Source organism: Pelobates fuscus, chromosome 1 (genome assembly GCF_036172605.1).
Source record: "Pelobates fuscus isolate aPelFus1 chromosome 1, aPelFus1.pri, whole genome shotgun sequence".
In the NCBI taxonomy this organism is placed as follows: domain Eukaryota; kingdom Metazoa; phylum Chordata; class Amphibia; order Anura; family Pelobatidae; genus Pelobates; species Pelobates fuscus.
Window position 1 is genome coordinate 334,823,729 of NC_086317.1, and position 20,680 is coordinate 334,844,408.

At 41.7% G+C, this 20,680-nt stretch overlaps 1 protein-coding gene across 1 annotated transcript in view; it reads left to right on the forward strand.

Moving 5' to 3' along the window:
- NALCN (sodium leak channel, non-selective) overlaps positions 1-20,680 on the forward strand; it is a 550,494-nt gene that overhangs the window by 110,757 nt on the left and 419,057 nt on the right. The window contains exons 3-4 of the mRNA XM_063425294.1: positions 2,051-2,179; positions 4,392-4,574. Coding sequence (XP_063281364.1) covers positions 2,051-2,179; positions 4,392-4,574 — 312 coding nt within the window. The remainder of the gene's footprint in view (positions 1-2,050; positions 2,180-4,391; positions 4,575-20,680) is intronic.

Below are 20,680 nucleotides of genomic sequence, written 5' to 3' on the forward strand. Positions count from 1 at the left end.
ATTTCGTTCCAGTTTGTTAGCGTGGCTGTACCCATTTAGGCCTTTTTCTACATCTTAGATAACCGATCTCCAAGCTCCAGAACCTTTTGCCCAATGGTGACTAAACTTTAGATTTATTTTAAAGATTTGACATTCACATTGTTTATTTGCTGTTTACACTTTTTGCTTTTACACTATGATTGGTGCTGGGAAACTGGCAAAGCCAGTCATAATGGCATACTAGCATGCAGGGAGACCCTGTCAGAGCTGATCAGACCCTTGAGGTCTCCCACAGACCAACTGCTTGATTGCTCAGGTGCTGTGATTTCAATTGATTTAAAATTAAAGAGCTGTATGCAGCGCTTTCTTTGCTAATCGGTCAGTTTGAAGCCATAAATTGTGGCCTAAAGCTCTTACTTAAAGAGTTGCATGCTGTCCTTACTTTGAGTTTTGCATTCCCCTCATCTAAATATAGCCCCAACTGACAAAGGGGACACCCAGGTTTTGATTGATACCTGGATCTTCCTAGTGTGAGCAGATATTTAATACTGCCCCTACCAAGTTGTACTATCTTGGGAATTAAATCTCCATTTAAAGAACTGTGTGCACTCACTTTGAGCGCTGCATGCAGCTCATTTGTCAGGATAAGGCCACCAATTCTGGCCCCAGCTGACAGTGATGAACCTCTAGTATCTAATGATACCAGCATGAAAACAGTCCGGGTGGAAAAATACCACTAGATGGAATTATTCCTTCATGGGTACTTAAGGAAAGGAAATTCATGGCGGAATAATTCCATCAGGCTTCAATAAGGGGTTAAAATGTGCAATAATTGTTTTATGCCTAAACAAAAACCGCATGGTAGTGGCCAGTACCAAAACTCCTGAAAATCTATTTATTTTTTTTCTTTCATTTTAGAAGTTCTTTGCAGTAACTGATTTTTAATAGGTAATGTTTTCTGTAGGGAGGCTAGTACATCTTGATCTGAAGTTGGATATGCATATATTTTCGGTAGTGCTAGGGAATACTTTTTTGCAGATAGAATTGTAGTTGCAAGGGATTCAGGAGTTTCAGGAAGCATGTTGTTATCTTGAGGAGAATATGGAATAAAGAATAAACCATGTACTTTTATACGTGGAATGGAAAAACTAAATAGGCCAATTCTGACCATCAGCAGAGAAAAAAAAATTATATTGACATTCAATTTTTTTGACAGGAAAAATACACAACTAAGGTCTGGTGTGCGGTGAAGTGATATACACAAACATTACAACTATCTTGAAGGCTATTGAAGAGCAATTGTGGGGGGGTGGGGGGCGGTAGGGCTTCTGCAGGCCAAATGAGCGGGCATGTATATGCTAATACTATATATTCACCAACTGAGCATGTATAGTGATGCAGTACCTTTAATTAATATTGTTTCACATGCACATACAAGTGGAAACCTAGTAGCTGGTTTTGGCTAATATTTTCTAATTTACTAAAGTGTCCCAAAGAGGGAAAACCGGCTAAGGAAAATGTAATAGATGACATATGTCATCAATTGGTACCAAGATAAATTATGGCTATGGCATGATATATTAGGGTTATTTAAGGATAGAGTAATCTTTGTTAAGGCAAGCCTGATTGACTTGTGAAATTCTCATATGTAAGAGCAATATGATTTTGGTTTTTATTTTCATAGACTTTAATGGTAACTCTTGTTGTTAAATCATTAAAAAATATTTGAATCATCTGAAAAGCTTATCCAAAAAATATTGTCCTTAAAAACGAAAAAAAAAAAAGCTCTGTAGTAAATATTTTTCATGCTTCAGTGCTTTTTTTCCAATATAAATTAATATATTTTAAGTAATGAAAATATTATGAAATCAAGAATAAGCATTTTAATACTGTAATCCCACAAAGTAATTTGATGTTTGCTTTGTCTCCGAGGTTGTGATTTAATTTTGAATAAACAGATATCTTATATGCAGTCTGCCGTGTGTTTTGTTTGAAGCTCATATGTTTGTGTTGTGCATTTTGTAAGTGCATAGATGTCGATTCTGTTTTCAGCGTATATTTTTTGTTTCAGAAAACCAAAAGTGACAACAGTATGTTGAAAAGAAAACAGAGCTCAAGGGTAGAGGCCCAGCCAGTCACAGATTTTGGTCCAGATGAATCTCTCTCCGACAATGCAGATATCTTATGGATCAACAAACCAGTAAGTCATTTTTATTTATGTATTTGTTTTGCACTATTATGCTGGTTTTATATTTTAATGTATAATAATTAGGCATTCGTACATGTTCTCTTCTTGTGTTATAAATATTATGGTAACCTTAAATAGTAATCATTTTATACACTAACCATTAGGTGTCAGGTTCTTGAAAAAAACATGCTAATAAAAAGAAAACACGAAAATAGATGTAGAATGAAAGAATAAATGAAGGCAAGGAAAATATGAGAAAATAATTAGAGATGGTCTGGTGGGACAGCACAGGGGAATTGCGGGTTAGAAGGTAAAACCCAAAATTTGGAGTACAGACATAATATGACCTACTACAACTTGTGGTCTATCCCTAGATACATTTATTTGCTGGTACATAATAAGTTAGTCTTAAATTGAGTTTATTTATCAGTGGTATGTTTAAAATTATGGAATCAGACAGACCAAACTTATCTCTTGTACCCAATCAAATGAAAATAAATAAATAACATACTGATGTGGCTTTAGAACAACAGGGTTATTTACTGAAGTGAGAATTAAAAGTTAGTTCGAAGTGTATTTCAAATTTAAGGAGAAAGTAGCGAACTGGAAAAAAATATCTTTGCTTCCAGTTTGGCTAATTTAGCCTTAAATTAAAAAAAAATCCCTTTTAATTCACTTTGAATTCTCACTTTCGTGAATGACCCTATCAGAATAGTTTTTATTAACTGATTTACTATGGAGTCTCTAGCATTTAATGGACATGCCAGCACATGATAACATATAACGAGCTTGTTGTTGGTTCTGCTATCCTATCAGTCAATCAGCCACATTCATTTACCGTATATACTCGAGTATAAGCCGAGTTTTTCAGCACCCCAAAAACCCCAACTCGGCTTATACTCGAGTCAATTGTCTGTATTATGGCAATTTACATTGCCATAATACAGACTGGGGGCTGTGGGGGCTGCAGAGCGTTTACTTACCTCTCCTGCAGCTCCTGTTAGCTCCCTTCTCCTCCGCGCCGGTCCGTTCAGCACCTCTGTCAGCTCCCAGTGTAAGTTTCGCGAGAGCCGCGGGGTCATAGTGCGGCCGCGAGACTTACACTGTGAGCTGGCAGAGGGAGCTGCACGGACCGGCGCGGAGGAGGAGGGAGCTGACAGGAGCGGCAAAAGAGGTAAGTGCTTCCTGCCAGCCCCCCTCCTACACAGTGCCCATCCACTGGACCACCAGGGAGTGAGAGCCCCCCTCCCTGCCATGTATCAAGCAGGGAGGGGGAAGGAAAAAAAATGAAATAATAATAAAATAAAATAAAAAATAATAAAAAAATTAATTAAATAAAATAAAAAATAATAATTAAATATAATAAAAAAAAATAATAAAAAAATTATTAAAATAATAATAAAAAAATTGCCCACCCCCCCACCAAGGCTCTGCAACACACACACACATACACTGCACTCATACACACAGACACTGCATTCATACACACACACACACACTGCACACATACACACACACTGCACTCATACACACACACTGCACTCATACACACACACACTGCACTCATATACACACACACTGCACTCATATACACACACTGCACTCATATACACACACACTGCACTCATATACACACACTGCACTCATATACACACACACACTGAACTCATACACACACTGCATTCATACACACACACTGCACTCTTACACACACACAGCATTCATACACACACACTGCATTCATTATATACACACACTGTAAATAAATATTCAATGAATATAATTTTTATAGGATCTAATTTTATTTAGAAATTTACCAGTAGCTGCTGCATTTCCCACCCTAGTCTTATACTCGAGTCAATAAGTTTTCCCAGTTTTTGGGGGTAAAATTAGGGGCCTCGGCTTTTATTCAGGTCTGCTTATACTCGAGTATATACTTATTTAGTGGTTAACCACATTGTATTACTGCATTGATATTGTAAATGTATATGGAACACGTTTGGGTTTTGTTGCAGGAGACTGTAGTAGTTAACGCAAAACAATAATAAAATGGGCAATTTTGGACATTATAAAGCCACATTGGTGATGATTATATGTAATTGTGGACCTCTAGCACTTTTAAAGGGTAAAAAGCAATTTGAAATTGTTGTCTAGACATGAACAGTACATGTGTATGAAAGAAATAATTGAGCCACATTGAAATGATCAATCTTGTTTTTCTCAGTGGGTTCATTCCTTGCTACGAATCTGTGCAATCATCAGTGTTATCTCTGTTTGTATGAACACCCCAAAGACGTTCGAACATTATCCACCTCTCCAGCATGTGACATTTGCCCTCGACACGTTACTGATGTTTCTCTACACAGCAGAAATGATTGCAAAGATGCACATTCGTGGAATCGTCAAGGTGAGGGTTCTTCTTGCATGTAATTGTGTCCTGCTGTCAGTGGTGTTCATCTAAGTGAGAATTTCAAAGTGAATTTCCAATTTAAGGCCAGAGTAGCCAAACTGATAGCATAGTTGAATGTTTCCAGTTTGGCTATTTTGACCTTAATTCTGAAATTCACTTTGAATTCTCACTTTGGTAAAATAACCCCGTCAGTGTTGGAGGAGCATGATGAGACTTGATGTCCACTATAGACAAGTGATAGGAAATCTTAATTGTTTTCCTCTTGCTCCAATGTTGGCTGAGTGTATTGAGAGTTGCAGTCCTTTTTTTCTTAGAACCGTGTAGTAGAGCAGGAGAGCTTAGTTGAGTGTGTCGCCAGCGTACAAGTAATATTGAAGACCTAATAAATCTGTTAGTTTAGTACTAGAGGCTGTGTAGATAAAGAGCAAAGGCACACAAACAGAACTTAGAGGTAGGTAGAGGTAGTAGAAAGGTTTGTGAGAAGGAGATGCTGAAAGATGGATTTGAGAGCTATGATTTTAGTCCAAGTATGCTTAGTGCCAAAGAAAAGTGTGCTTTTATAAAATAAAGGATTAGTGCACTTTTGCAAATAGGGTTGCAAGTACAGGCTGTTAATACCTAAAGCACTTCAGCAAGCTGAAGCTTAAATTGTTGTTGGTACGCAAAAGTTAGTGTCGTATATTTCTGGGAGAACCAATGGCAATGCAGATGTTCATAATTCCATACATATTTCTATTCTAAATGTATTCGTGCAAACCTGCTTCTTCTTCTGCAACTGTCTGATGTGATACGTATGACCTGAATAAGGAATAGAACTTCAAGAACACGAACTAATTCTGAAACAGTGGATTCTACTGACATTTACAAAAAAAAGGAACATCGACTTCTTACAATTTTTTAGAAACTGACTCTGTTCTTAGCTATAATGAAAGTATTTATATTGCATAACTCTCTGAGTGAGATTTAAATTTGATAAAGGAACACACAGCAGAACATAATATTAGATCAAAAGTAAATCAGAGATGAAATAGAAATCCTGGCTTTAAAGGAATTCCCATACAGGCAAAACACACGATAATCCAGAAACAGATGGCAAAGACGGAAATTAATTGACCCCAGGGAATGAGATATGAATGGAAGGACTTTCATGCTGTCATAAATAAGCGGGGATGCCCTTTTATATCTTTTGTGCCAACAGTTAAATCAATTATTAATTTTAATGCTGCTGCTGTAGAAAGATTGAAATCTAAGGATATCTCTCGATATTATTGTACAAAATAATGTTGAATATTTTCTAAATCTAATAAAATTAATGATTTTATTAATGACACGGAGGCTCCTATTATGCTATCTCTTTCTTACTTTATTCCTCAGCAGCAAAGAAAAAATATACTGAAAGAGAAAAATATGTAGAATATGAAATATATAACCGATACAACCATATCTGCCTAGTAACAGGGCAGCCAATCAGTCTCTAGGAACAGTCCATAAATCTCCATCCTTGTACTTCCACTTCCTCTTTCTTTGCTGCTGTCCTCAGACCAGCTAAGTATTATTTTTTCTCTCCTATATTGTGTGCTTGATTCTATTTATTAGGGTTTTGTACCCTGTGTTTACTACCCAAAATATTATTGTTGATTACATTGCTTGCTGTTTTTCTGTATATTTTCGTTTATTTTGTCTATTTTTATTGAGGTTTTTTGTTACTGTTTGCCTCCCCTGCGTTTTTCCCACCGCTTCCCCTGTCTGTGTTGCCTTTTCACTCACCCAGACAGGGTTCGCGGCTAGCAGGGGAGACTTGCATCGGAGTTTTGTACTCCTTGGTTCCCTTCCCTCTCCCCTCGCGGCTGCGTGTGCGGCCGCGTTTGTTTGCCGACCCGATAGCTATCTCCTCGCACCCGCTGGTGCGAGGGAGTTCCCGGCCGCGTGTGATTCACGCGCTCCCCGGCCATTGGCGGGGGAGGAGCTTAGTGGCAGCGTGGCGCGCTCTGCACACGGCGGCCATCTTCTGCCTCATCGCACGAGGGCTGGGCGGCTTTTTCAACGGGTCGGCTCCCTTACCTCTCCCCTATACTGTTCTGTGCAGGTATTTTTGCTTGTGGGTTAATCAACCCCTATTGTTAACTCTGTGTGTTCCCCATAATACTGCCCTGATTCAGTTTTGCACCGGTTGCTCGGTGCCTGATTTTTATTATTTAAAGGTGCAGTACATAAATTTATTTTCTGCTCTGCGCATTATGCAGGCTGGAGGTGTGGGTTCTGGTAGCCCCAGTTACCCCATTATGGACCCCTCTCAGACTCCTAATGCAGGGGAATTAGGCCTTACTCCCTCCCAGGAATTCCAGGCCCTTATGGATTCTACTATGCAGAGGGCTCTGGCTTCGGCCATGGGGACCGTGTCCTCGTCCCTCTCCCACACTATCCAACAGGCGTTAACACTGCCTTTGACCCCTGTCATGTTGCCTGCTCCCATGCCTGCAGTTCAGACTCAGGCGGGTCGCAAGGCTCAAACTAAGGCTAAACATGTCTCTCCAGATGTGACGCAGGTGTTACCTGCCCTGACTGACGTGCCTATGGCCGTCCAAGATGGCGCGTTTCCGCGCAAGAGAGCCGCTGGCCGGGCAAAATCGGCCAGAAAATGGAAACGGGCGCGTGCCCGTGATGATGGATCGGATACCGATCAGACTGGAGAGTCGGATTCGGACCCCCCTGATTACGCCTCCTATGAGGAAAGGGGCTCCGGCGATGAGGCGGAGTTTGACGCTTCGGCACTTCCTCCGGGTGAGGGGCAGGACATCTGTGATCCTCAGGGTTACCCCCTGTTCGATCCCGATGATCTCCGCCATCCTCGCTCGGCGGAATGGGACCCGCCCGCGCACATTGCCAGTTATCTGGCACTTCGTATGCGTACCCCTCTCTCCAAAGAGGGGCGCAGTAAATTGAGGGCCGAGTGCCCGAGGCCTTCCGTGCCTGATGCGGCGTGCAAGACGCCAGAGGTTGACCCTCAGATCTCCCAATTCCTGGCTAAAACAGGCTGGAAACCCAGGAAGGGGCTAGAGTTTTCATTGCATAACTGTCAGGACAAGATCCTGGACACCCTGGGCCCCGCTGCCAAGCTCTATGAGCTTTTGGAGGCAGCTAAAGCTGGGACAAAGCCCATCGACCTCGATGAGGCGATTGGGTGGGTCCAGAGATTGATTTGCCTCCTTGGCAACGCAAATACGGCCATGTCGGCTGAACGCCGCAAGGCGATTTTGCTCAAGATTGAGCCAAAGTTAGTGAACCTCGCTGTGAAGGAGCCGGGTGCCTCGGCCAAAGGTATGCTCTTTGGGGAGTGCTTTGTCAAGGATTTGGGCTCCTTTGTGCGTACCTTCACCGCTCTTGATAAAGCGCAGTCTAACCTAAAGCGGGTCTTTGGCCCTAAGGTTTTCCATGGGGCCGGGAGGTATAGGAGCCGTCCGCCCGGCCGTGGAGCTCGAGGTCCCTCGCGGACCCACAGAGGTTCCTTCTCCGCCCCCCGAACCTACCAGGAGTATAAGCCAGCGCCCTTCTTCCCCTCACGTGGGAGACCTTGGCAAAGTCGAGGAGGTCGTGGACAACCCTCATACAGACGCCCTTACGGTGAGTACCCAAAATCGTATGTCTTGCAGAGCGAGTGTGGGGGGCAGGTTGGCACTATTTCTAGAAAGGTGGGGTATGATCACCACAGATGTTTGGGTTCTGGAGACGGTCAGGGGTTTCCGTCTGGATCTGTTATCTCCCCCTGTCCAGACTTTTATCCCACAAGAACTGAGACTGCCGGACGATCAGTCCGAGCTAATTACCGCGGAGATCGCGGAGTTGTCTGCCAAACAGGCCATTCAAGAAATCCCTTACAACCACCCAGGCTTTCTGAGCAATTTGTTTCTTGTAGCCAAGAAAGGCGGAGGTGTCCGCCCGGTGATAAACCTCAAACACCTGAATTTTTTCCTCCGTTACCATCACTTCAAGATGGAGGGTGCCCACTGTCTCCGGGACCTGCTACGTCAAGGGGATTGGATGGTCAAGTTGGACCTCAAAGATGCCTACTTGACTATACCCATGGCAAAAGAGCACTGGGACTTATTGCACTTTACGTGGCAAGGTCGTCGATGGCGGTTTACCTGTCTGCCGTTCGGTCTATCTTCGGCTCCATGGTGTTTCACGAAGGTAATGAAGCCTGTGGTGGCTTTCCTCAGGGCCCGAGGGGTCCGCATGATTATTTACCTGGACGACATATTGATTATGTCCTCGTCCCCCGACCAACTTCTCAGACACCTGGGATGGACGGTAAACCTCCTGGAAGGCCTGGGCTTCCTCGTGAATTGGGAAAAATCCATTGTGGAACCAGTACAGAGGATAGAATTCCTGGGCTTCGAGGTCGATTCAGTCACCCAGTTTCTGTTCCTGCCGGAAAGCAAACTTCGGTCGATGAAGAAGGAGATACGGCGTGCACTACGGGCCTCCTCTCTCTCAGTCCGACAACTGGCGAGAGTGATCGGCCTCTTGGCCTCTTCAATTCAAGCGATTTTCCCAGGCCCATTACATTACCGGGCCCTACAACGTTTGAAAGGTTCCCATCTTCGGGCCGGGGGCTCGTACGAGAGCATCTTGACCCTGGACGCCGACTCCAGAGACGAGCTACGATGGTGGTTGGACCACATGGAGGCATGGAACGGCCGGGCCATCTTCGGCTCTGCGCCGGACATGGTGATAGAGTCGGACGCGAGCCTACACGGTTGGGGCGCTCGCTGTGGCAGTATCTCCACCGGTGGAAGATGGTCCGAGGTCGAGTCGACCTTACACATAAATTGCCTGGAGCTTCTGGCAGGTTCGTTCGCCATTCGGAGCCTATCTCCGACTCAAGGGAATTGCTGCGTACTACTGCGCATGGACAATGTGTCCGCAGTCAGGTACATAAACCACCTGGGTGGTACGAAATCGAAACAGCTGGCGAACCTGGCAAGGGACTTCTGGCAGTTTTGCCTCCACAACGCTATATCGGTTACAGCCGAACATATTCCGGGACTGGACAACGCGTGGGCGGATTGGAATTCGCGTTACCTGAAAGATTCAGGAGACTGGCATTTACTATCCTCAACCTTCCAAAGGATGGACCGGCTATGGGGTCCTCTACACCTGGACTTGTTCGCGTCCAGACTGAACTCCCAACTGCCCCAGTACTTCAGTTGGAGACCGGACCCGACAGCCGCTGCGGTGGACGCGTTCTTACAGACGTGGCCGCTAGGGCGCCACTTTGCGTTCCCACCGTTCAATCTGATATCCCGGACACTGACGTACGCGACCAGACAGGATTGCACGCTGGTAATGGTGGTCCCCCTGTGGCAACCTCAACCGTGGTTCCCCCGTCTCCTGGAAATGGCCATAGACTTCCCACGGACGATCGAAATGAGGCCGGATGTGCTTCTAGACCCGGATGGGAACTCGCACGAATTGGTGGATCAGAACTTGCTCCAACTCACGGCTTGGCTGATCTCAGGGGACCCTGGTGTATCACGGACGTTTCGCAGGCAACTGCTCGACTCTTGGAAAATGCCTGGGCGCCAGGTACCAGGCAGGCCTACAAGTCCGCATGGCGCGTGTGGTCTAGCTGGTGCTTGGGAAGATTGCTGGATCCACTTTCTGCCCCTCTAACTGCTCTGCTCAGTTTCCTGACTGAACGTTTCGATTCGGGTTTGGCCTATCGTACCCTTAATGTTTATAGATCGGCTATTTCGGCCGGACACAGAGGGCTAGATGGATCTCCGATTGGTCAACATCCTGTTGTGTGTCGACTGTTGAAGGGTATCCGTTTCGCTAGGCCTCCAAGCTCTAGATACTCATCATTTTGGGACGTTAATGTTGTCCTTGGTTTCTTGGACTCCTGGCCCTGTAATGAGGACCTGACTCTCAAACAGTTGTCATGGAAACTGGTCATGCTTCTGTGCTTACTTTCATGCAAAAGAGTATCGGACGTCAGGGCTCTGGATTGGAACGCGATTTCGTTCACTCCGGAAGGTGTGTCGTTTAATATCTCAAGGAGGACTAAGTCGGCTTCCAAGTCGGTGGACTACCCTAGGTGCTCCGTCAGACCGACTTTATGTCCTGTGGCTTGTCTCCAGGTCTATTTGGCTCATACTCGACAGTTGAGGTCAACGGACTTGCCTCCACTATTTATTTCCTTTAAGGCACCGTTTCTACCTGTCTCCTCGACTACGTTAGCCCGCTGGGTTAAGGGTCTGCTTTCCGCTGCAGGAATTGATACTTCGATTTTTACGGCACATTCGGTTAGGGGTGCCATGGCATCGAAGGCTTCTACGATGGGATGTCGTCTGGACGATATCTTGAGAGCGGCGGACTGGTCTAAAGAATCGACGTTCCGTAATTTCTATTTCCGCCCGATTGAACATGTTTCTTCATTGGTGGTGGCTCAGCTTTAAACTAGCATAATAGGAGCCTCCGTGTCATTAATAAAATTCCCAGATTTTACTAATAACATGACGTAAAGTCATGATTTTATTAATGACACGGAGGCGAGTATTATTCCCACCCACCCGCCCATGGATCTGGGGTAAGTTTATGTTTATGGTTCAATCGGGGTGATTTTTCACTCATGGTAAGTGCACTTGGTTTACTTGTTTTGAATGCATATTCTTGTCGGGTGTGACATATATCTTTATTAATCTAACTAGGATTCTCGTGATGTACAGGTATTATGTATACGATATGTTACACTCAGGTCCTAAGTTTGGAGTTTACCACATATTTCTTTGTTTTACAGCTTGATTTCGTTTTGTGGAAATTACCAGTTGGAAAGTTACTCGTTACTAATATGGATGTTTCGGTTTGGGTCTTCGGTTCAGAAGGCAAAGAAGAGGAAGTGGAAGTACAAGGATGGAGATTTATGGACTGTTCCTAGAGACTGATTGGCTGCCCTGTTACTAGGCAGATATGGTTGTATCGGTTATATATTTCATATTCTACATATTTTTCTCTTTCAGTATATTTTTTCTTTGCTGCTGAGGAATAAAGTAAGAAAGAGATAGCATAATACTCGCCTCCGTGTCATTAATAAAATCATGACTTTACGTCATGTTATTAGTAAAATCTGGGAATTATATGTTGCTTTCAGGAAATACATTTTAAAACTAACTTAAAAAAGAAGGAATGGAAAAAAAAAACTTTTGATCTTAGCTTTCGTTTAAACTTTTCCATTAAAGTGTGCACATTTTTTTAATAATGGCAATAAAAAAACATATATTTTGAGAGTAAAGATACATTATGGGGAAAAAATGCTATTGGGGGTTTCTAGAGACTCATTTCCAAAGGTATACATATGGCTTTGGATTTTTTTTTCCCAGAATTTTTTTAGGATTTCTCTAAAATCTCAAAATGCGCCTTTTGATGAATACGTCTGAAAAATCCAATAGGAAATGTATGCTGCATGGTCCACGGAAATAACCTTATGCATGCAAATCCTAAATCTGAACAAATAATTTACTATAGCTCTGATAAACGTAAAATACTTTATTGCCTGTCTTTAAGATGGTTATTGCTATTGTATGTGCCTGCTGTTTTTGTGTATGTTTTTCCTTCTGCGTAAACTAGAGATGGAGAAAAAAATTGTGGCCCTTGACATGCACTAGTAGATAATTGATTTGAAAGTAGATGAATGCATTTGACTACACTTTTATGCAAACATGTTTATAAGTAATGAAAGAAATATAGATAAGCTTATTAGATTTATTTCTACGAGACCATGATTACTAAGAAAACTATAGAAATACAAACCTGAAAAACAGCTTTAAACGTACCTTTCCTTTAAGCACAGTGACTTCTTTTGGGGTGCTGCCTGCTCCACTTCTTGCATTGTCATGTCATGTAGGAGCATTGGGGGTCAAGGGGTGCATGTGCAGCATGTATGACCAACCAAACACTTCTCATAGGAATGCATTTAATTCAATGTTTTTTCTATAAACTACATTTGGTCACACGTTTGTTGCAGAGTATGCACCTCTACTGGCTGTCAGGATGGCAGCCACTCTAGGTTTGTTTAAAGGGACACTCCACACAGCCATAACACTTTATCTAGCTGAAGTGATTTATGTTTGAAAAGTCTGCCTTCCTATTTTGTATTTTACAAAAAGTGCAGATTTTACTAGAAATTTGCACCTTCATAAATTAACCGTATTACAACCCCTGGCTGTCAATCAGATAACCAATCCTGTTACTTCCTTGTTTAGTTAGCTCAGTGGTGCTAAGCTCAAGAGGCAGCAATTGCATCAGAGCACCAGCCTTGCAAAAAATTCTCATTGAGCTGCATTTGATTGGGCAGCCACAGAAAGTCTGGGCGGGGAAGAAGGGGAGGGCTTGTAAAGGCAGCAGACAAGAGATCCGCACCTTTTTCAAGCTGTTTTTAGGTATGCCTGCAATGAAAAATGCATAATTACATGCATGCCTCTTTTCATTGGGGACATGTCTACTAAATAGTGTTTTTTGTGTCCCTTAACCCCTTAAAGACCAAACTTCTGGAATAAAAGGGAATCATGACATGCCACACATGTCATGTGTCCTTAAGGGGTTAAACCCTACAATGCTAACACTGCAGTCTCAATAAAACTGCAATGTTTTACATTGTTTGGTTAAAACTGCAAGGACACTGCACGCATAGTGGTTGAGTGCATTTAGTGTACTTTAAGTGTAATTTTACTTCTTTAAGTGTAATCCCTAGGTTTTTGAATACATCTCCAAAAATCTTTGTACTGTCTGTGCTAAGTGAGCAAAATCTACCCTACAGTAGGCTAAGTGGGCTACATCTAGCGTAAAAGTGAGCTTGTTTTATTGATTTTATTTAATTTCATAAATCATTACCAATAGTAATGCTACCAAAATATGAATGTGCCCATCTTTTTACAAATAATTTTGATATGTTTAGTTATATTTGCTGTGCAATATCCCTTAATAAAGTTGCACATGCAGTGCTAAACTCAAGAGGCAGCAATTGCCCAATGGAAAGTCTGTGATTTGACAGCCACAGAAGGTTTAGCCTGGGAAGAAGAGGAAAGATTGCAAATGCTAAAGGCAAGAGATCTGCACCTTTTGAAAGCTGTTTCTAGATATTGAAACAATGCATAATTAAATGAATGCATGCTTTCACTGGGGGTAAATCTACTAAATAGTGATATAAAAAACATTTTTATTTGAAATTACTTTTGAGCTCCCAACAATTCTCACTTTAGTGAAATACCTTGACAGTAAATTGCAAAATGCTTGAATATATATTACAAAGCTCCCAAGCAGTACAACCCATACTAATGTATAGTGTTCAGGTGTATCACAGATTTCCACAGCAATAAAACTCACAATTAAGTGTAGAGTATATGAGTATGTTACAGAGCTCTTCTGAGTGAGTGAGTGACTTAATGTGATGGATATTAGATATGTGCAATTAGTTTCGGTCCGAATTAAAATTCGTCCGAATTTCGGGTAATTTGGATATTCGGGTGCTTCCGAATGTTCAAATAGCTGAATTGCCAAAGTGCCGAAGTCCCGAAGTGCCGAAATTACCGAATTTCCGAAGTTCTGAAGTTGCCGAAGTTCTGAGGTGTCAAAGTGACGAAGTTCCGAAGCACAGTATTGTCTAAGTACTAATATACTTACCCAGTGAAAGAAGAAGAATGTTACACGGTATACCATTTTAAATAAAAAGTATACAAACATAGCCAGGATTTAGCTGTAAGCATTTGCAACACTTACAACAATCAAGTAACATACATTCATATAAAATGCAAGTTACTTAGCCAGTCATGTAATGACAGGAATGAATAAGTAGATAACTCCCTAATTCCCACAGTATTAGGGAGCTATCTACTAAAAGGCTGAAAGACCTGAATTGGTCTTTCAGACAAATTTACTAATACTAAGTAAAAATTACTTAGTATTAGTACATTTTGCCCCTACTCGCTATACCGTGAGTAGGGGCATGTCTAGTAAACAGTGAGCAGCCACAGGCTGTGGGAATTAGGGAGTTATCTACCAAGCGGCTGCAAGAAAAGTCCTGAAATGCCGTAGTTCTGAAGTGCCAAAGTTGCCGAAGTGCTGAAGTTACGAAGTGCCGAAGTGTTCAAGTGCCGAATTTGCTGAAGTCCCAAATTTTGGAACGCCAAACTGAGCCAAATATTTTCCCCATGCACATACCTAATGGGTATATGGAATTGAGTGTGATGTGTGTATGCAGTTCTCTGAATGAGAAGTGTGTTTAGTGATGTGTGTGGGAAGGCTGAGCTGTGATTGTAGCTTTCCTAAATATTTGAATATTTAAACTTAATAAAAAATAAAAATAAAATAATAGTTTTTTTTACCCCCCTTAAATGTAGAGAAAGGAGATATATTTCCTGGTGGTCGCTTCGGTGCTTTGACAGAAATTCTGGTAAAGTGGGGGAGCGGGTCACCTCCACCTCCAGCGGTGTAGATCCTAGTGAACACTCTTTTTGGTGCAGCACTAATTGAATGAGTCAGAATTTTGTCATTGTAACCCCGCAACAATACTCTGATTCCTTCACTGAATGCCAGGACCACACTTAAAGTGGTCCACACCTTCCACAGGTGCAGACCACATACTCCTTTCCAGCAGTGCTGCACCTCACGAAAGTATAGTTAAACCTTTAAATATTTTTTATTCTACTGAGAGTAACATTGCTTAACAAATAAACTATAGATGGTAAGGGGTACTTACCCTGTAGTTAGGGGGCGGGTTTCAGAGGTAAATAGGGAATAACCCTTATATCTGTTATATTGTATCTATATATTAGGAAGATATTTTACATTGTTATCTACATTGTCTCTAGAGTCTATTCAAATAAGTTGTCTACGTATACTTAGTAACCCTACAGACTACCACTAAGTGTCCATTCCTTTTTAATTTGCTATTTAGCACGTTTTTTGTGATTACCTCTCTATAGTTTGCACATCCACACTTATCTATTTATTTTGTTTTGTGAGTTGGCTCATTTCTAATAAAGGTTATTACTCTATAATGATTTTTAATTTGAGGTAATTTCAGTGGGGCTGGTTTTTCTCCTTGATTTAAGGAGAATTCTACTCTCATAACATTACTTAACGTTAAGTTTAACAGTAACATGCATAGTATACAAAGCATCAATTCTAGTATAGCCCACAGTTTAAATAATAGTTTCTGGATACAGATACAGGACTGGAATCAGAAATGTTTGGGCCCCTTACAGAACCCAAGGTCTGGGTGCCTGGGGCCTGCCCCCGAGTCTACACACAGGGCCCGCCCCTAAGTCCACCCACAGGACCCACCGATGAGTCCAACCACAGGGCCCGTCCCTGAGTCCACCCACATGTATGCACTGTAGGCGGGTGTGTGTAGTTGATGCAGTGTATTTGTGTAGTGGATGTAGAGTGTGTATAGTAAATGCAGTGTGTGTTTATGTAATACATTCAGTGCCTGTGTGTTATTGGTACAGGGTGTGAGGTAGTATTGATTATGTGGGGATTTTTTGTTTTTTAAACAAATTATTAATTGTATTTCCCCCTTCCTGCAAGGGAGGGAGGACAAAACACTCTCTGGTGGTCTGGTGGCATTGTGCGGGCAGCCAGGCACTATGTAGTGAAAAGGGGGCTCCTCTCTCAAACACTTGCGAGCCTGGTCCGCTTGTCGCACAGAGCATTGTCATGGTAACCTGTAACAGCCAGGAACTCACAACAGTTGATGAGATCTTCTGGAAGCTAACACAGTGTGTGCTGGGCCCCCTCTTCACTACACAAGCTGCTGGAGGTCCATTGGGGCACATATATAGTGATAATCACTATATATCTGTGCACATTGGGAATGTGGGACCCGGGCGACCATGATGGTGACCCTGCACAGACATACCCAGATTTCTGGTTTCAAAACCTACTTAAACTTTTGAGTAAAATTAGAAGCTTTATGGTCTGAAAACCTAGTTATAACGTAAATGTTAGCTTGCGGATATATACTTGTTTGTGAGTTTATATAATAAAGAAAATCATTGATGTAGATGTAACACAATCGGGTAAAAATATCAAGCAGTAAGCAAAGAGTTCACATCGTAGGTCACTTTCATTATCTGCAGAAGAAGAGGACAGGAGGAGCTAAATCGAAATTGTAGAACTACAGGTGGTGAAGTGTTGAAGGCTGGCAATTTCGTATTGTTATCTAGCTGCAGGTAGTAATTTATAGATGACTAGAAAAAGGTTGTGATTCATGATCTATAAATAAAATGGACACAATAGCAGGCAAATGGAAAGAAAGTGGGTTAGTGGTTACAGTAGGTTAGATAGTAGAATCAGAAGACTAAAGCAAAAAGAAAAGAGCATTTCCTTCTTGAGATTTTAAGGATTCATTGAATTAATAAATCAGCTTCAAGTTGGGAATATTGAAATAAGATATTACATTCATGTAGTTTATGGTGGTCTAATTAATAAATTCTGACGAGGTTGTGTGTATTTTTTTTTTTTTTTTTTTTAAAAGAATAGGAAATGATAGACTGTTATATAGTAGTAAGCAATATTGGACAAATAACTCGCCTTCCACTGCAAATGCTAACAATTGATAAATGACATCACAGAAGATTGTAGGGTTTATTCACTAAAAGGTAAATTGTAGCAAACTGAAAACTAAATGAATAAATAACTGAACTGGAAAAATGCTAAACACAGCTATAAGGACAGCTTGACTATTTCATTTATAAAATACAGGAGAGCGCACCTTTAAAAAGTAAATATAAATAAGATACAAATAGTAAATAATAAAAATGTGATAGTATAAAAATTAGCAGCTAGACATAAAGCAAAACTCCTTAACGATCATGCCCTAGTATATGAAATAAAAAATGTCAGCGCTATATACGGTAGCCTATACAGTGAGGCAACCTATAAAAATGTGCAAAAAAATCAAACAGGTCTCAGTGAGTTAGTAGTATACAGATAGAAACACTTAAGTCCCACAGTAGTTTAGATTTATGCACAAAAAGATAGAAAAAACTTGCTTAAGAGTCCATATAGTCTCACAAAAAGATAGAAAAAACTTGCTTAAGAGTCCATATAGTACAAAAAGATAGAAAAAACTTGCTTAAGAGTCCATATAGTACAAAAAGATAGAAAAAACTTGCTTAAGAGTCCATATAGCACAAAAAGATAGAAAAAACTTGCTTAAGAGTCCATATAGCACAAAAAGATAGAAAAAACTTGCTTAAGAGTCCATATAGCACAAAAAGATAGAAAAAACTTGCTTAAGAGTCCATATAAACTGCTGAGAGCAGCGGACGGTAAACGGCTGCACAGCCTCTCACTTTACAAATGTGTATTTCGTGATATCTTGGGAACAAGTATCACCACTTGCTAAAGTAAGGGTTCCTATTTGGGGGGAAGGGTATCTTGTGATTTATTAAAACGGTTTTACACTATGTAAGTTTTCTTTTGTATCTTTTGAAGGTAAAAGCTACAGTGTATCTCCTACTACAACACAGGATTAACCCCTTCAAGACTCTTATAAGACTATATGGACTCTTAAGCAAGTTTTTTCTATCTTTTTGTGCATAAATCTAAACTACTGTGGGACTTAAGTGTTTCTATCTGTATACTACTAACTCACTGAGACCTGTTTGATTTTTTTGCACATTTTTATAGGTTGCCTCACTGTATTGACTATTTCAGCCTAAATTTTGTCATTTGTTTTTTAATTAGCTACAATTACGATTCTGGTAATTAGACGCATGTGTCTATGTTGTGAAATGAAGAGTGATGGCGCATGCAGTGTGGTTTGTGACATCAGAGTCGATCTCATACGTTGCACATTGTTTAAGGCTGACATCAGAAAACTATAACATTCACTCCTGCCAGCCCTGGTTCACGCTCATTGAAGCAATAACTGCATCTCCAAGATGGCGGATGCACAGGACATGCGGGCAGGTGCTGCAGAACCACTACCGCAAGCTACTGCTAACCCAGCGGACCGACTCATGCAGCGGCTGGATGAAGCCTTATCCAGGTTCTGGACAGCTCTTGAATACTGCATGATGCATGCGTAAAACAAAGGGGAAGCTGAGCGCAGAGGTGAGAGCGAACCTCCCTCGGGTACAGCACCGGGAGTGACTCCCGCCACCATAGTTATACACCCACCTGGGCTGGAAGCCACGAGGGGCTCTGCCCCCACGCATCAACCGCATAGACGGAGGGCAAACTGCTGATGGCGGCGCATGTCCACCACTGCCTCCCGTTCCCCCAGAGGGGAGAAGGCCCAGGACTTACTGAGCCCCCGAGACAGCGGCCTGAAGATGCCAGCTTTAGCGAAGGCCTTTGGCTGGAGGGGTGCCTCGCCTCGCTCCCGTCGCTCTGAAAACATTGCAGATCACCCAGGACGAACCGTGCAGAGCATCAGCAAAGGAATTGGCTAGCCGCTAACAAACACCGATGCCCAGCCCGGTGTGGCCCAGCACCGAGACGGGCACTATGGGCCACACCGACACACCGACTCTGCAGCCACTGGCCCATCGTTGTGGGACTCTCATATACATATAAGATGAATACACTAACCATCTAAACTAGTATTTATGCAAACAATGTGTTATACTGATAGTACTGGCAGCTAGCATAACCCTCTGATCCATGGTACTATAACCTGTCAGAAATGTCCATGATAAACATAGAGCCTGTCATACTGTCGATTACCATACTATGTGCAACCCGGTATACAACCATAGGCTACCACTATGGGGACACCAAGCCCACTAGCCAGGCATCATACCCTAGGTCAGGGGTCGGCAACCTTTTAGCAGCACTGTGCTGGAAGAGGATTGTGATGTGCAGTAGCGTGCAGGTCCTATTTTTTTAAATTGAGGTGTGTATGTTGCTGTATTCTGCTTGTGTTATTTATACTGCAGTTGCTTTGTATCATTGAATTTGTGCATGTATGAGGTGCTATATTGTATATGTTCACAAGTAGTTTGTGGTGTCGTGTATGATACCTATGAATGTGGACTGTGTATGGGGGCTGCTTGTGGAATTGTGTGTGTGAATGGATATGTCACATTGTGTATTTGGTAATGTGTGTATGTTTAGGGGTATTGCATGGGAGAGGCTACATGTGGGCTTGTGTGTATGTATGTGGATTGTCAGTGGTGTTGAGTTTATGCGGATTGTGTGTTGTGTTTGGACTGTTCGTATTATTTGTATGTGTGGGTGCTACATGTTACATGTGAGCAAAAATTCATAGCATATAGGTAAGGACGACAATCTTGTATGCTTATCACAGTTACTAACACACTTCAGGTTACCTATAGAAAATAAGCAGTTTACTACTATTGAGCTATATCACGCTAACTACTTGACCAAGCTGAATGTTGTTATATGTTTGTTCAACATCTCAATATATATATAAAATGTGCACGCTTTATCTATTACCTTATTGTAACTCATGAAACCAAGCCGGAGGAATGCCGTCGGGGTACCTCAGGCATGTCTGTACTAACCTTTGCACGCTTAAAAAAAAAAATAAAAATAAAAAAAAAAGGAAAACTATAACATTTAGGATGTTGCAAATCATATTTAAATTTTGAAACCAGCTCTTACGAGAACCCTATGTAGTAGTAGTAGTAGTAGTAATGAGAGTATTTAGAAAATTGGGCAAATTAGATGGGCCGAATGATTCTTATCTGCCGTCACATTGTATGTTTCTATTGTATGAAGTGGATAGTATTACATGTGTCATCATCAATGTCATAAAGGTCCTCAAACTTACAGATGCCTTCTATATTTTAAAGGAAACCGCACACTATTCACATTTGTTCAGGTTAAAGCACATATATCATTTCTTAACACTGTATATTAGCAGCTATAAATTGAACTTTTAACTAAAATAAATGATATCTTCTAAAAATGTAAAAGTAGTTAGAGTTTTAATAGTACAGACTGAACACTATCACAGTTCTTACAGCTTGTGTGATATTTGGCAACCACACTAATCCCCTGGAATAGATTTGCAGCTTGATTTCAGATACTAATGGAAACTGGAATTTCGAACCAACATATTTCAGAGTATT